The sequence below is a fragment of the Corvus kubaryi genome, unplaced genomic scaffold, assembly GCF_017639235.1.
Source record: "Corvus kubaryi isolate FWS band 111438036 unplaced genomic scaffold, C.kubaryi_AGA036_p1.0 37394, whole genome shotgun sequence".
Classification (NCBI taxonomy): Eukaryota; Metazoa; Chordata; class Aves; order Passeriformes; family Corvidae; genus Corvus; species Corvus kubaryi.
This window is the reverse complement of record NW_024581133.1, coordinates 6082952-6099571: the sequence shown is the minus strand read 5'-3', so window position 1 is coordinate 6099571 and position 16620 is coordinate 6082952. Positions and strand designations below refer to the sequence as shown.

Sequence of the window (16620 nt, the reverse complement as noted above, 5' to 3'; positions counted from 1 at the left end):
ACTAATGAGATTTTTAGCTAGTGATTTCCTGTTCTGTTTGTATTTGGGCACATTTTCTTTGCAGTTTGTAAAGCTGCTGTTGAACTCTGATAGTTTCATTATGAAGCAATGACTTTAGATAGAGATGTTGACCCAGTATCAGCAAGAACCAGCTCTTGAATCTTTTAGTGTCACCTGTTGTTAGGACACATATTGAACAGCAACTTGGTGACAAAAAATATTTATTTGCTGCAGGATGATAATTGGCTCAGTATGGATTGTGATACAATTTTATTTGGGGATTGGTTTGTAAAGAGATTACATTTTAAGGAATCCTAGCGCATGGAGGTTTCATAGCTGTATTTATTTAATCAGCTCTGGGCACTTAACTTCACAGCAGTGAGCCAGGTTAGAACAGGGATCTTGCTCCAGCAGAACATGACTGGAAAAGAAAGTCTTCTGTGAGACATGTGGGATGGAGGTTTTACCACATGAGGAAGGAACTTGCCTCCAGAAGTTGGGGAGCAATGATGTCTCAGCTCAGCTTCTCAAGCTGCAAATGTCAGTGACCAGTGCCCAGTCAAACCAGTGCTGTGCTAGCTCAGGCATGTTCACTTGCTTACCTGCACAATGAAATGTGCAGGTAAGGGCAAGAAGGGCCTCAGAAATGTCTGTCCCTGCCCTTACTCTCACTGCAAGCAGTATTACTACAGAGATTTAACAGCTTTCTTACAAGTCCTCCTCTGATTGGGGCCCTCTAAATACCCCTGCAATGCAAGATGTGGTTTCAGTTAAGAAATTCAATTTTGTTTTCAGTTAAAGCTGGGAGGGAGGATAGGAATGAAGTTTGTTTTGGGGAAATAGAAAAAGAAGTGGGATTTTATAGAAATAGAAAAAGAAGCTGGAAATATTGACATCAATGTCCCAGCTTGATATGAAAATTATCATCTGATGCAGATAGACGCACTTGTGTCTGGAGTGGGCATGTGCTGAGTCTCTGGTACAAAGAAAAAGCTCTGGGGCGGCAGTTTAAAGACTTGCTAGATCACTTTGGATATGTGGGTGTTGCTTTAGATTTTAATGGTCACTACAAATCAGTGTAACAGTAAAGCTAGAGGGCTAATGGTCTTTTAGAATAACAGAGTCAGCTGCAGAGGCTGGATCCTCTGTTGGTGTAAAACATTGCAGTTCTGTCAAAGTCCATCATAAGCTGTCAGTTTAGACCATCTGGGAAGCCTGGCCCAGAAGACTGTGAAGATGAAGGTTACAAAAATTATTGAAGAAATTGACATTATTTCTCCATCTCTCTTCTTTCCCCAGGGCAGCCATTGGGGCTCTGGCAGCTCTGCTGAAATCAAGTAAGCTTTTTTCTTCATATTCTTTCTGACTTTCCTTTCTGTGCTGTGCTGCTGGACAGAATGATCCTGCTGAACCTCGTTCTGCCTTGGTATTCCCTCATCCCTTGGTCCCAAAGAACAATGTGTAGGAAAGAGGCAGTAGTGCAGGAGATTCCTATACCAGTTCTGATTCTTGGAGCTCCCTCAGCCCTGTGGGAGATGGTGCCTGGAGTGCCCAGGGGCAAACTGCCCAGGGAGCCAGGCTGGACTCTTATTTTTGGTATTTAGGGAACGTTGGTTGTCCTGGGCTTGGTATAATGGGAGAGATGGGGATTTCCTCCAGCCAGCGACAAATGCTTATTGTCCTTCCCAATTTGTTGTTGCTTCCATGGAAAGGGAGAAAAGGATGTGAATAACAGCAGTGTTGTTTGGTTGTGAATGGTAAAGTGATTTTAGGAAAAGACATAATCTATTTTCAGCTATTTTTTTTTTTTAAGGCAGTGGAGTTGGAATTTAGGAAATGGGGCTGATACTGTAAAATCAAATGGAGCACCACGTACCACAAGTCAGCCTGAACTGTGGTTTTGGGATGATTTCTGGAGTTTTGAGTGGCCAAGAATGTCTTGTTTTTTCCCTGCCCTGTGGTTCAGGGCATGAGAAGCTCCAGGCTTTTGGAGCAGACTGCTCTTGTAGCTGCATACAAATGTGAGCAGGTTGTATCTTTTGGGAAGTGTGGGTCAGGAGATGTGAGAAACAGCTCTGGTTCCTTGAGATAAATTCACCATGCTTGGAAAAGTGATGAATTTTTTTTCAGGATTGCACCAGGACATCTTTCTTTGTCATGGTTAACATAATTGTGGCCATGGCCTCAGTGCATTTGAGTGGTGCAAGGGTTCTTGGAAAGTTAAGGATCAAATCTGGTGAATGCTGTAGCATGAAAATTGCTTATGAAAACGGGATAAAGCAAAGCACCCAGAAGCACGTGAGCATGTTTTAGGTGGGATACAAACTAAATGGAAGGGAGGAATCCTGGAAAGTGCTACAGTGGTGAAGTGGTAGACTGATAATTGTTAGGTTTTTTTTGAGAATTCCAGTAACCTGCTTGCTGGGAAATGCTGGGGAGATTGTATTTTGATGGTGCTGAAGGCTGTAAGAGACAGGACAAGAAGGTGGCCATTCTGGGGGTATCCCTGTGGGCCTATCCTTGAGTGCTTCAGCCCAAAGTCATCCAAGGGGTTATGGTTATACACGGGGCTCTGCTGGAGGTTCAGTGTCCCCTCTTGCTTTTAGCAGAGCTGCACTGGGAGAGCACACAGTAGTTTTAAAGGGAGCAGGCAGATGGCAGTGTGTCTCCCTGATGGATTCAGAAACATCCATCTTCATCTCAGGCTCCATAAGCTCTACTTGAGATTTTGTCCTCCTGCAGTGCCATGGGCTGGCTAGAAACTGTTTGGCTTCTGTCTCCTTCCTAACAGAAGCTGATGCTAAATGCTCACTTATCAGGTGCATAACTGCAAGAAGCAAGATATGCCTGAAAAAGAGACATCAGTGTAAGAAAAATTGCCAATCCAGATGGACCTGGGAAATTGTTGCTGTGCTTCAGAGGGGGAAGTCTGGTCTAAACAAATTAGCAATGGGACACAACAAACTTGTGCTTCATCCACAACAGGGAGGAAAGGCTTCGAAACTCAGTGAGACATGAGTGACCAGGTTGTCCTGCGTCCCTGTTTCCAGTGATTGCCATGTGGTGATAATCAAAGAGATGGCAAATAAAGGAGGAGTAGAAGTTTAAGTCCCTTCTAATGGCAGTGCTGCACCTTTCTATCAGTGAAAGCTCAGATTACTGATATGGAGAAGACATTTCTTGTCTGATCGTCAGCCAGTCTCTCACTCCTGACTTAGCTCTTTGCAAGCATCCCAGAGTATTTTACCAATCCTTTCATGCTGTTCCTCCAGTTGCTGTTCCTCACCTGCCATGCCCACATGCACACAGAAAACAGCTCACAGCAAGTTCTTCCTCCATTGCCTCACTGCTTTTTTAATATCTGTTGTCTGGTCCACCGTGGTAACTCTGTCTGACCTTATAGTAAAGGCTGAACATCTTGCTTGGTAAATACCTATAGTGGTGCTGAATTGTCATGAGAGCGTCAAGAGCTTTTTTGTTCTTCTCTATTGTATTACAGTCAAACTCTCCAGTGTTACTTCTTCCTGTCCATTCTTTCTCTCCAGTGTCCATTCTTCCTTCTTCAGTTTCTAGATGCTCACTTCAGCCCACGTGGGGAGGAGGAGGCAGTTCCTGATAGCTATAGATAAACTAACGTGGGATGAGGCACTGCAACTTTCCCAAAGTCTCTCCTCTTAGTCCAAGGATGTACATGCTACAGTCTTCCAGCTTCCTTGGGCTTTGCTCTATTTCTTCTCTGTACATCTGTCTTCATCTCTTGAATCAGCTCTGTATTAGGGCCTGGGAAGCTCGTTGCTGAACACTCCTGTGTCTTCAAGACCCCCAGGCGTGGAGGGGCTGGATCCTGTTTGAACAGAGCTCAGAGGTGTGAGACGCCCTCCAGGTCACTCTTAACCATGGGGCATATTGCTGTTAGTGAACCCAAACCCTAGAATAAACCAGGCAAACCATTCCCAGTTTGGGGGGAGTGGAATAGAACTGGACACCTGCTATCCAAGCACAGACAAACCCCTGCCAGGGGTGCTGAGGCTGGATGGGATGTGAAGGATCGGGAGCCACACGGTGGCGATGTGATTATAGGGATCCCCACCGTGCCTAATCCAATGTGTATTTTGGGTGAGTAATTTGTTTATCAGCAGGTTATTTTAATCTAATTTTGGCTGTGTTTGTTATTCCCGACTATCTGTGCTTCCCAGAATTACCAGCTTGCATGTCTTTAAGGAAATTAGCTAGAGCTGGTCTCAGAGGCATTGGCTGAGCGGAAATTGAGGGAAAAGGCTGGGGAAACAGGCAGGGCCCTTGGTGCAATGCTTGCCTGGTAAAATTGTAATGAGCAATTTAAAAAGACAGGTTGTGGTGACCTCCTGATCGTGCTTATTTCATCAAGGCAATTCTGTGTGCCAACAGCAGTTATTGCTGATGGCCTTTCCCCTTTCTCTTTCTATATCTTCCTCCTTTTGCTGTCTTTATCCTCCTGTCTTCCCCCACAGACTTTCATCTCTCATTTCCTACTCTTTCCTCCCCATCTTCATCAACTAACCTTTATTTAACCTTTCACCCACTTCTTTTATTTTCTTGTTGAACCATAAGGATTGTGTGTTGTGGCTGCTGGGATAAACTAATCACTGTCGTTCTTTTCCTTTTATGTTGGCATCAAGGAGGGGCAAGTACCTCTGAGGAGCAGAAAGTGATGTTCGAGCACAGAAGCGGATTAGGGCGTGTGAAAGGCCTGTACTCTCTACATCAGAATTCATAATGCTTCACAACAGATCTAGTGAGGCAGGCCTTTGATCTCGAGTCAAAACACCCCATTGTTAAACCATCCCATTTCCTGTAGCCAACAGCACCATGTCTGGGATTTGCCTAATACTGCACCAGGTACTCATCTCTCATCATCAGTTTAAGTCTTTATTATCCATCTCTGGGTTCAAACTCCAGTATCAGTCTGATTCCAAATCCATCATCACATCATGTAGAATATTGTGATTGGAGCTGAATTTTGCAGTTCCTTTCATAATAATCTAAACCAAGCATTGTGTCTGACTTTTCTTCCTCAATTTTGGGAAGCAAGTAGTCTTGATCCTATATTTTATCTCTCTGAGAAGAGCCACTTTGTAGTAAAGAAAATTATTTTTCAATGTCCTTTATATTCCCTTCCCTGAGACTCTTCATTCACAGACATATCCCAAACTGAAAGTAATTCAGTGCTCCAGAGAAAAAGGTTTCTTTCATCTCCTGGGGCATGGCAACTTCCTGCTGTTTTGCCTCTCAGGGTGGGTGTAATGAAACCTAAGTGTCAAGGACCTGCATTTTTCTTGTTGGCATCTGTAATAATGATTGTTTACCTCTTTGTCTTGGCATGGGCAGTGTTTGTGCCTCCAGTGAGGATCTGGCTTCAGAAAATTTAGTGCCTGAATTTGAGGAAGTCTTCCAAATTCTGACATCCTTATTAAAGCTCTCTCAAACCACTTCAGTCAAAAAAATCACACTGTAGATTTTGTGCTACTGTATTTTTTTATTATTTATTTATTTATTTCTGGTTTTCTGATGAGTTGCAACCAGAAAATCCTGTGATATCAAACAGCAAAGGAGAAAAGGGAAACTGTTGAGGGCAAAACTACAGGGCAGTCTTCTGGCTTCCAATGTGAGTTGAGCGAATAGCAGCTTCTGAAGTGATCCCAGTGCTTCATGTGTGACTCAGTTTCTTCATGGGCACAATTAATTTTGTTTCTAGAGGGAGCCCTTGTGCTCTTCTCTGCAAAAATGACCTCTCAATGACCAAATAAAACAGCTGTGCTCTCTTTGCTGTAGGAGCTATCTTGCATTTTCCATTCCCAAGGGGAAACGACTAGAGCAAAGGGGGGAAGTTGGAGTTTTTCTTATTCCTTTCACTGCTTTAGGGGCCACAGGGTTAATTTAGCAGAGTATTCTTATCTCCAAGCTGTAGCAAAGTATGTTCTTGGCATAATGAATCAGCTGAGTGGCATCAACAAAGAGATTTAAGCAGATAGACAGAAAGATAAATATCTCTTTGTTCTGCCTGGTAAGCAGTGCATTGCTCATCATATTTCAGGTTGACTGTAATTCAGTTTTGTGATTAAATGCACTGCATGTTTTCCAGTGGTACCCATGTTCTTGGCAAACACTTCAAAGAGGACTGGATTGCAAAGAGGGCTTCAGAAATGTCCACAGAAGCACTGGTGGTCACGGGGCTTTCATCTACTAGGCTGTAAACCTGACTTTAGAGTCTGTCCTTGTCCCCCAACACAGAACAAGAATTTTGTCAAAACTGGGGATTTCTTTCTAGCGTGATTCCCTTGCTAATTTAGATGCAACTTTAGCCATTTGAGGCTTCTGCATGTTGGCTGGAGATTAATGTCAGATGTTTCTGGTGAATGCACAGATGATTCAGCTCAAATGTTCTGAGCTGCAGCCCTCAGACTTTCACTGATGAGCAGCACTGCTCTGGAAGACACAAATGGAGGGGCAGTTCTAGAAATGTTGGAAACTAAGAAGGCATTGAGCATTTTCCTCTCACCCCGGTCTCATCAGGCAGAACTGAAACTCTTGCAAAGAAAATAGAATGCCAGGGACAGGTTTGGGGGTGTTGGTGAAGACAGTGCTCCCCTGTCAGAGATGCCAGAATAAGATTAGGAAGACAGACTGTCTAGGAGAAGAGTCAGAGATTGCTCAGACAGATCTGGTCTAGTAGTAGTTTAGTTTTAATCAATAAACCTGGATATGGAAAATATTTAATAAGTACAGATGGATTGAGGGGCAATACTCGATTTACTGCACTTCAGGTTAGTATGGGATACAAAGATGATCATGTAAGCTGTACTACGTGTGTCTTAAATGTCACACACATGCAAAAAAAGCCACTTATCCATGACACAAATCCATGTCTGGTGTCAGGCAAGGGATCCCTCAGCCTTGAGGGGTAGCCTTGAGAGCTGTCCTTGCTCAAGGGGCGGTCAGTACCACACATCCAGCTGCTGTGAAGGGAGAGCTCTTCTGATGGCTGCAGATATTTATAGCTTAAAGTGGTTGCTGTAGAGTCAGATTTTTGCTCTTGATGCATTTTTGGCCACTTATCAGCCCAGTCTTTAGCCAAAACAGGTTTTTTGGGTTTGGTGCCGAGTTCTCACTGGTGACCTCACACAACAGGAGTCCCTTCAGTTCACTCAAAATAGGAAGCACCATCCCTGGGCACCTCTGAAAGCTGTGTGGTAAGAAAACTTCCCTTTCCACTGGCCACTGACCATACCCAGGGAGAAGGAAAGGGCCTAACTAAAGAATATCAGTAAGAGGGTCAAAAGACCCAAGGCATTTTGCCACTTGCCACACAGATTGTGCATACTCGCTCCAGGAGGGGTGGTCCTTGCTGCCTGCCAATCTGTGCAGTGCTGCTTGTAGCTGCTTGTACCTGTATGATTCATTTCCACCATCTGTATTTGTGCCAAAATATAGAGAGATACCCATGCTGGTGCCTCCCTAGATGGAGAGACCAACAGACACAGACAGGTGGAGCGGCCTCCGTTTTCCATTCTGCCTTCTGGAGATCTTGGCATACTTCCTCCTTCATTTATTCACTACTTTATTGACTATAGAACTGAAAAAATGGAAGAAAAAATTAAGAAAAACACTGACAGCACAGGAGAGCAGAGGAGAATCAATGAAATCAGACAGGAGAAACAAAATGAATGTGTTTTTTGCCCCTTCAGCAATTAATTCTCATTGCTTCTGATCAAAGGGCTCAGGAAACTGTAGTCCTGCCTCTCCATCTCTTTCTCACAGAATAGACTATCTCAGCTTCATTTTGAAAAGTGACTGTTTTGATCCTAAAGGTGGTAATACTACAGAAAACCTGGGAGGAAAGGACAAAATTATTCTGCTCACCTTCCTCCATGCTTTTCAATGAGTATTAAAACTAAAGCATAGGACAGTTGTGTGTTCTGGTCCCCATGGAGCTGAGATTCAAATGTAGAAATCTGTCTTAAAAGATGTGACAGGGGAAAAAAATATCACAGAACACTTTGAGAGAATTCTTTTCTTTTTTTTAAATAAATTCCCCAAGAAGCTCTACACATAGTTCTTCCCAGTTTTTTCCCTCTTCCTATTGACTTTGACACAGAAAGCTTAGACTTCAAGCACTGAGTGCTAGAGGCTATAAAACCCTAGATCTGGTCCAATTTCATCTGTCCCTGAACAGCTCAGGGAAGCTCTGAGTCTGATCTAAACTGTCCCTACCTTATGCTCCCTGACTCTCTTCTTCTTGTCATGTTTTATATACTCACTGACTTTTACAGAGCTTCCTCAGTAATTCTTCAAGGAAGATTGACTGATTTAAGGGGTTAGTCATCCTGCAGGTTAGTAAACATGACAGCTGGTTGAGGATTAACAGGAAATCATGAATAAAATCATTGGGATTGATAAGGGATTCTCAAGCAATTAAAGTTTTCTCGCTGAGAGTCAAATAGAAAACAGAAATACAGAGTGAAGGTCAAAGGAGGAGGGTGACCTTCTACACACTGACAGCCACTGAACCTCGAAATCCAGAGTTAGTGTAGGTGGTTAAGAGCAAGGGGAGGCAGTGCTGGAGAGCTGCAGGCCAAGGTGTGGGAGCCTGGGCTGAGCTGTGTAGGACTGGAATAGCTGTGGGGCCAGCAGGTCAGTGCAGGGGCATGTCAGCAGGGTGGTGTGAAGATGCAGAGCAGCATTAAAATGAGTTGGCAACCCGGGCTGTGGGTGCTGGATGGTGCCAGTGGTGGAGAAAGTTGCAGGACCAGGCCAGGTAGCAGAACAACCCTCCAATCCCTCCTCCAGGTAAGGGTTTGCCAATCTGCTGCAGAGAGCAGACTGAGATGACTTCAGGTGACTTCTTTCCCCTTTCCAATGTCTCTATCTACTTCATCACCAGGATCTAGGTTTGCTGCCCATGCTGCTTCCTGCTTATTCCTTCTATCCCTTCTCTTCTTCCTGATTTTCTTCAGGCAGCATCTTTCTATTCTCCCACTTCACCTCTAGCTTCTTCTCCTGTCCCGTGAATCCCCACTGATGGCTTTAAAGTTCCAGGTGTGAGAGGCTCTGGCACTTTGTTTAATGAACTGGCAATGGATTGGAGCCCACCAGCTCTGGGTACCAAGAGCCATCTGTTGTGAGCTGCAAATGCTAATTGCTATTCAGAGAGCTGAGCTCTTGCCTTACATATGCTACCTGGCCCCTCAGTTGATTACTGAGCTCCTGACAGCTTTTAATGTGTGTCACAGCAAGGAATGTCAGGACCAGTCAGGAAAACTTAGGCAGGGTTGGTTTGAAGGGAGAGAGCCTGGAGTCTGGTATGGCTTCATGTTTGTCCTGAGGGGCAGGGCAAGGAATGCAGTAGGTGAAGGGATGTGTTTTAGAATGCTTAGCAGAATTTGTATTATAAGACAAGCTTTATCAACTTCTCCTTGCAGTCTGATATCCTGGAGCTACATGATTAAGGGAATATTATAGGTCCCCTTTTATATTTTTGTAAAGCTTTTTTTTAAATTTTTTTTTTTTTTAAGTTTTCTTGCCTATGCAGTTAAGCCTTTAAACACTATCTGAATGTGACCTTTAAAATCTTGGAGCCAGAAAGCAACAGAAAAGAAACCCAAACTGCTATTGCTCATGTTGGTGTTTTGTTAATTTTTAAATACTGTGGGTTTTCAGAATCACTTGATTCATGGCTTTCATTATACAGGTATTTGTGGGAATACATTTAGAAGTTAAACATAATTTCTCTGGCTGTGACAGGACTGTACAGCCACAAGGTTTTTGAATTTGTTGATCTCAGCAAGGTGTTCTCTCAGGACTGAAGTGCAGCACTGTGTGAAGGTTTTATGCTGTTGACTACTCTTACTGATCTTCAGCTTTTCTCACTCCTCACAAGCTTCGGTACTTTCAGGAAATCTCATGGTGCTGCAACTGGAATTAAGTTTATTAGCACTTGGAGGGAGATATAGGCTCATGGTTTGGTTCATGTGAGGGGGATTCCTGTTTCCAGACAGGACACTGCTGCTTTTTTTTCATGTATGATTCCAAGAACATAGCTCATGTTTAGCAAATACCATTTTAAATGACAAAAAAAAAAAGGTAAAAAATATTTTTTTAACCAAGACCATTAAGCCAGAATGAGCAGGCACTAAAGTCTGAGTTCCAGCACTGAGTAGCCACAACTATCAAACAGGAAGGAGTTTAATTCAGCCTTTTCTCTCCTTTTCAGAGTCGAACAGCCGCCGGGCAGTGAACAGAGGCTACCTGGGTGAACTGCTGAGACTCTACCAAGACTGGCATAGCAATGATGTCTCCAACAACTGCATTTACATTCGTAGGGGTTTCCTGCTCTGCCTAAAGTACATCACCAATATCCAGCTGGGCAGGGAGACTTTCCTTGGTTCCCGGGGAATGGAGATTCTCTTCACAAGTGTGCAGGTAAATGCTGCTTTTTGTGTTTAAATGAGGTGGCTTGGTGGTTAGTGCTGGGTTCTACATCCCACTGCGGAAATGCCATCCTTATATGAATTCAGGATAGGACATAGAGATGAAAAAACTGGTAACATTAAGAAATATTGACTTTTACACTGTTAGTACTTTAGAAAAGCTGAAATGTTTCAGTTTAAAACAAATCTTCATTCCTATGGGACGCATGGGAATTCTAGTTTATGCTTTTAGTGCTTCTTTTCTCTTTCCCTGTGCATCCTGCTGTCTGCTTGGACTTCTCCTGAAGAATAATTCAATATCTCTATAAGGGAATTGCTTAGGTCTTTTGTGAGATTTTCCTTTACAATATCCAGATAATTCCACTCAATCAGCCTTTTAAACAAACTGCTCACTTAGCCAAGCCTTTCCTAATGAGAAACATCCATCAACAGTTTTTCAGGAGGTTAAATTTTAATCTTGTGAGACAATAATGTGAGTTGAAGAAAGATGCTGTGGTCCTGTGGATGGAATGCCTGTAAGATATAGAAAAGGTGGGTACAGAACAGTGGGAGTTTTCTCAGTCTCTCAGCAAAATGCTTCCTTATCCTGCTTTGGAGAAGTGACTAGGGAAATTCCTTCCATTGTAGACCTGTGTGATTCCGTAGGAGTGGTTCATTCATTCTTGCTGGCTATGCATTATCTCACTCCAGAACCATCAGAAAGAAAAGCCTGCCTCCTTCTCCCTTAAAAAAATCCATTGCCTTATGATCCAGTGTGTTTATTTCTTCCCCTTCCCCATCATTGTCGTGAAGGATTCTTCTGTGAGTCACTTCTTACTAGCAGTGTATGGGAGGCTTCTGGGATTTTTTCACCTCACTTTCCACATGAGGAATTGACCATTTCTTTAGGTAGGATGAGGTGGCCAGAGCCAGCAGACCTCCCGGGGGATTATGGCCCCTGTTAATGAGAAGTCCCTGGTCTGGATAAATGTGAATAGGGTAGATGGAAACAGCTGCTTGAGGGTGGATGTTGGCTCCTTCCCTCTCGAGAGGCTTCCACAGCCCGTGAAGTTTTCTGAGCTAACACCATCTGATAGCTCAGCCTGGGAGCAACTGCATAGGAAGTGTGAACGTGGGGTCACCTTGGGTGAGCAAACAGGAAATGACATGCTAAGGCTGCAGTAAGCCCTGATAATGCTAATCCTTCCAAAGGTCAGAAGTGGAGCGGAAATGACAGCTTCAGGGGCCTCCAGTTTGCTTTCTTCCCAGTGTGTGCTATTAGGAAGACCTTGGACAAGAAATTACCAAGGTTAATAAATTCAAAGCTCAATATTCTCTCACTGCTTCTTTGGGATATTGTCAGTCTTGCAGTGTCTCTCCAAGATGTGAAGCATTGGCAGGAGTCTGGCAGCCCTAGGGGGTCTCACTCGTGCTCTTCCCTACTCTGACCTGAGGCAGAGGCTGCTGCTGCCATGAAAATCTTCATAATTTTCGTGATAGAAGGATGGGAAATCTTGTCTCCTGAGATGGACAACAGGCTGTAGCAAGAGAGGAGGAGATGAAGACAGGACAAGACAAACACTCCTGAGTGGGAAAGCGATGCCTGTTTGTGTGGACAGTATTTTGGTGCCTTTAGGGAATTTGCTGGCTGTGGTGATTAACCTGCATCAAACTCTGAGCAGCTAATGAGATTTTTTAAGGTGTTAAAATCTGTCTAGAAAAGTTCTTCTAAAACTTCTAAATATATTTTTTTCTTCTTTATACAGATATATTTATTGAAATGAAAACCATTTTGGCAAGATGGGTTTGTTGTAAACTCCAGTAGAATTTCAATTGAATCCTCTCTGGCTGCCTATTGTCTGGGCTGATGAACAGATGAAATACCTGAGCTTTTAATAGCCCTTAAGCTTATGTCTTTACAAGAGGAGCCAATAGTTCAAAAACTGTCACCTCACATGGATTAGAAATTACTGTTACTCTATTTGAGGAGAGTTTAGAGATATTTTAGGGGAATTTAGAGGTATTTTGAATTCAACTGCTACCTGGAATAAAAAATAATTTTAGATAATGAAATCATTCATGGAAAGGAAGTACTTTCTGTTCCCATTCCTTTTTCCTAGGTGCACTTAGATTTTCCTGACAGTTAAATGGGATATTCACATTAGCACTGGTTGGTTTTGTGTGCAGTGACAGAACTGCTACTCTAAGAGAAGAAAACAGGTTTGTATGTGCTTTTGGAGAGATGCTGCATGGAACATTATCTTGTTATTTTATCACTTTTCCATCTGGTTTCTTAAACTTGTCTTGTTTCTCTTTAACCTTCCCATAGTACTCAGGATAATATTATCCTACATTCCACTCTGTCAGTAGGAGCATCCATTAGCATCACTATCTTTTATCTTACTGTCGTATTGAAACCTCCTTTTTTTTCTATGTATAACATACCATAATATCTGATCTGTTCCAGGTTCAGTGGAGAAGAGATTGTGTGGAGATTAAAGAGCAGATCTGAATTCGGGTTAGCTTTACAAGAGTTTTTCTGAGCTAAGGATTTACTCTTCCCTCATTCACATTATCCCACCATAAAATAAATGGGATAGCTTACACACATGCAAAGCAGTCTCCTGTCTTCTTCCCAGGTGTCAGTAAAAAGGGCTTTTCCAATACACTGATGTAATAATTTTTAGTCATTTGTAAACAGTGTTACCTTGGAATCAGAGAGCACTTTATGAGTGGTAATGAAAACAGTCCCACAAATTCCCTCTAAGGTATCTGAAGGCTTGTTGTACTTGTGAGCTAATTTGCTGTAAAGAAAAATATGACTTTCAAATAGCATCATTGAGTAATTCCAAGTGTGGAAGTTCATTGTCTGGATGAAAATGCCTTGTTCTTGACTATTTAAATTTGCTTGGCAGTGAATTAAGATGGTTGTCCCAAGGCAGGCAATTAAACAGTCCTGTGCTCACTGTTTTAGCAAAAACTGAACAGCTTTAGTAAACTAAACTAGTAGACTATTAAGAATATTAGCCTGTTCCCACATGTAGACAGACTTTCCTAATCTTTCCTTTAATAACAACCAAGCAAAGGCAACCATATGAAGCAGTGAATAAATTGAAACAGAAATAGAAACCAGTTCTTCTCGGTGTTTGCTCTACCCATAATAAAACTTTCCTTGGAGATGCTTTCATAATTTTCTTTTCTGTCCCCCTCTTTCCAAACAGCCAGAGAAATACATATTAAAATTCTTGTAGTGAGTCTTGTAAGCATGTCAGCTTTAGATGATTTTTTTTCTAGCCTCCCTACAGGAATCCTGGTTAATCCCACTGAATCTTATAATGCTGTTCAATCATACATGAGAAAACAGAGTAAAATCCTCTACAACCTAAAGAACCCCAATACAGCCATTTTCCTGTTCCTGATTTATAATAAAGTACTTTATAATCACAGAATCATTTAGATTGGAAAAGACCTTTAGGATTGAATCCAGTCATTAACCCAGCACTGCCAAGTCCACCACTAAACAGTGTTATCTTTTCCTAGAAGGAGATCAGGTTAGTCGGGCAGGACCCGTGTTCCAATGGCCATTTTATGTTCTTTGTTATGTTCTTTTGGCCTTCTGCCTGGTTCTGCTGAATGTTTGGACTGTTTGGAGTTTTTTGTCCAGCCCAAATCCTAACTATGGTCTGTCAGATGTATCTGTTCTTTGCTCTTGGTTGTTCCATTTTAGCTCTGCTGCAGGGATGCAAAATTATGAAATGGCAGTAGAATGTATTGTAATATTTCTCTTTTGCCTTAGAGCACATTTGTGCTGCTTATTTAAGTTGCCTTCCTGTTGAGTTCAGCCTTAGTTCCAAGCCACTGAAGAAAACATGCTGAGAGGCAGAGTGGAAATTGTGAATTTGGGTAGGATACTGCACTTGTCACTCAGTCACTCTGATGGAGGCCGTGCTTTCGATGTGCTGTATTTGGGCAAATCCGAGGGCTGGGTTTTCTGAGAATTGCACCCACTGGTTTTAAACAACTTCACCCTTGTGCAGCACGATCATTCCTTTATCCAAACTCCCTGACTGTTATATTGAAGACATACATCCCTTCTATGATGTCCCAGGGGGTCTTTGCTTTTAGTTCTGTGGGGATTTTGGTTTGTTTTCTTTACAACAAAAGTCTAAGGAGTTTGCTTGCATAACAGCACAACAAAAATACAAAATATTCTGTGTCTTCAAAGTATACCTGGGCTCTAAAAAATCCTTGCTTTTCTATTTCCTGCTCTGGATTATAGCAGCAGGAATTGTGGGATGCTGCAATTATTAATTCTTTTATGACTAGGTAATATATAGTGATCTTTCAAAATAGCTCTTGGGTTTAACTACAGACAATAGAGTACAGTGGGAATGCTCTCTTTGAGAATACCTTGTGTACCCTGAATACACTGAAATAGTGGTGTTAACTGTGTTAGTTTATATCTGTGAGTTTTGGCATTATGACTCTGAGTATAGTTGTGCTGAAGGTGCAGAAGCACAGACTTTGGCATGTTTTGGCAGCCAAAACATATACATGGGCTCCACAAAGATTTTTAATCCTTATTAAAAGCCATATTGCTTCAGTGCTACTGTCACCTGTGTTAGCTTCCTTCAGCATACCCTGACTTCAGTGTCTTGGAGCAGAGCTCAGAGATTTTGTGTCTCCCACGTGACATTCAGGGATGGAAGTCCCCTGAGGTCCGTGCCAGCCTGTATGTCTGTAAGAGATGAACTGCAGGAACTTGAGGTCTTGCTGTTCCAGACATATTTCTTTAGTGATAAAAAGAAGGGGAAGTAATGTGAATAATGTGAAGCAACGTGTGCAGAACTTTCCCATGATTTTCAGGTACAATCATAGTGAATCTTCCTTTATTTGTGAATGTTCCACAATTTAGGAAGTACTTGAAAAGGAGTACTGAAAAGTGATAACCAGACAGGACTGTTGCAAGAGTAAATCTCTAAGTCTTATAGGACTGGAAAACCAAGACTGTGACTTTTTGCTGTAGTTTATGGGTGTGAATCATGAGTGGTAAAGGGAATTATATTCCCACCAGAGGAGCAGCTCTGCTCTGGGGGATTGTGTGTGACAGGGAGGACTGTTGTAAGAGACTATTCTTAATGTTGTTCTCCTTTGTTTTCTAGGACTGTTTATCTTGTAAAAGTCTGGATCCTATCATAACTACTGCGACTCATATTCTGAGAAAATGCTACCCCAAGGAGCATCTGCCTCTGGTGACTGTAAGAAGTTCCTATTCCTTCCCTCTTCCTGGGAATGTCAAGACTGAGCCTCTGTGTGAGGGATCTGAAGGTAAATGGCTGAAGGGAGAGTTCAGTAGGAGGAAAAGGAGCATGACATAAGAATTAAGTGTGGGATCTGGGGAAGGGAGACTTGGCATAGTCCTGAGGTTTACAGTTAAAATTAATCTGATAATCTGCAGTGTCACTCAAGAGGGAAGAAATTACTCCCAGGTCTTCTTGAAGCTGGGAGAATCTGTTTGGAGAACAAATGAGAAAAGACAGAAAGGAGCAAGGAAAAGGAAAAAAATTCTCCTATTATCCAAAAAATAATGGAGCAGAGTGGGTATAACAGAGGCTGGAGATGCCGCTGCTCCGCAGTAACAGAGGGAGATATAATTGTGCCTGTGCATTGGCTGTTTGGGGGGTAAAAAACTGCCCTGCAGCTTTATCAGTAAAGAATTGCAAGAATTATTATCCTTTTCCCTTCCTAAAGTAAAAGCAGATAGCAGTCAGGCTGCATGAGTAAAAGATGGGAGCCCTTGCTGGAAAGCACAACTCAAGCCCAGGCGGGATAGGTACTCTGCAGAAAAGGCTCCATGATACACATAAGTGATTTTTGCTGCATTCAATTTCGTGTGGAAGATGCTGAAAGACTATAACAATCATAACAGTAAAACACCCTAATCTAGATAATACAGATTAAGAGCATCCTGTAATATCATTGCAGCCAAGCAGAAAATCTCTGTATTGCTTTGTAAAATGAGTTGGATCCATATCATGGGGACATTTGTCATGGTTTTGAAAGGCAGTGCATGAGTCCAAGAGAACAGAGCTTTAAAAACTGGGTGAATTAGTGCCAAATTCATTTATATGAGATTAACAAATGGGTGGGTTGTGGACTGTGTGGCACATGTAGA

General features: G+C 42.4%; 1 protein-coding gene across 1 annotated transcript in view; it reads left to right on the top strand.

Moving 5' to 3' along the window:
- Positions 1–16620, top strand: part of AGBL1 (AGBL carboxypeptidase 1) — a 276286-nt gene that overhangs the window by 46275 nt on the left and 213391 nt on the right. Inside the window, exons 6-8 of the mRNA XM_042039542.1 lie at positions 1300–1337; positions 10250–10458; positions 15608–15773. Of these exons, the coding sequence (XP_041895476.1) occupies positions 1300–1337; positions 10250–10458; positions 15608–15773 (413 nt within the window). The remainder of the gene's footprint in view (positions 1–1299; positions 1338–10249; positions 10459–15607; positions 15774–16620) is intronic.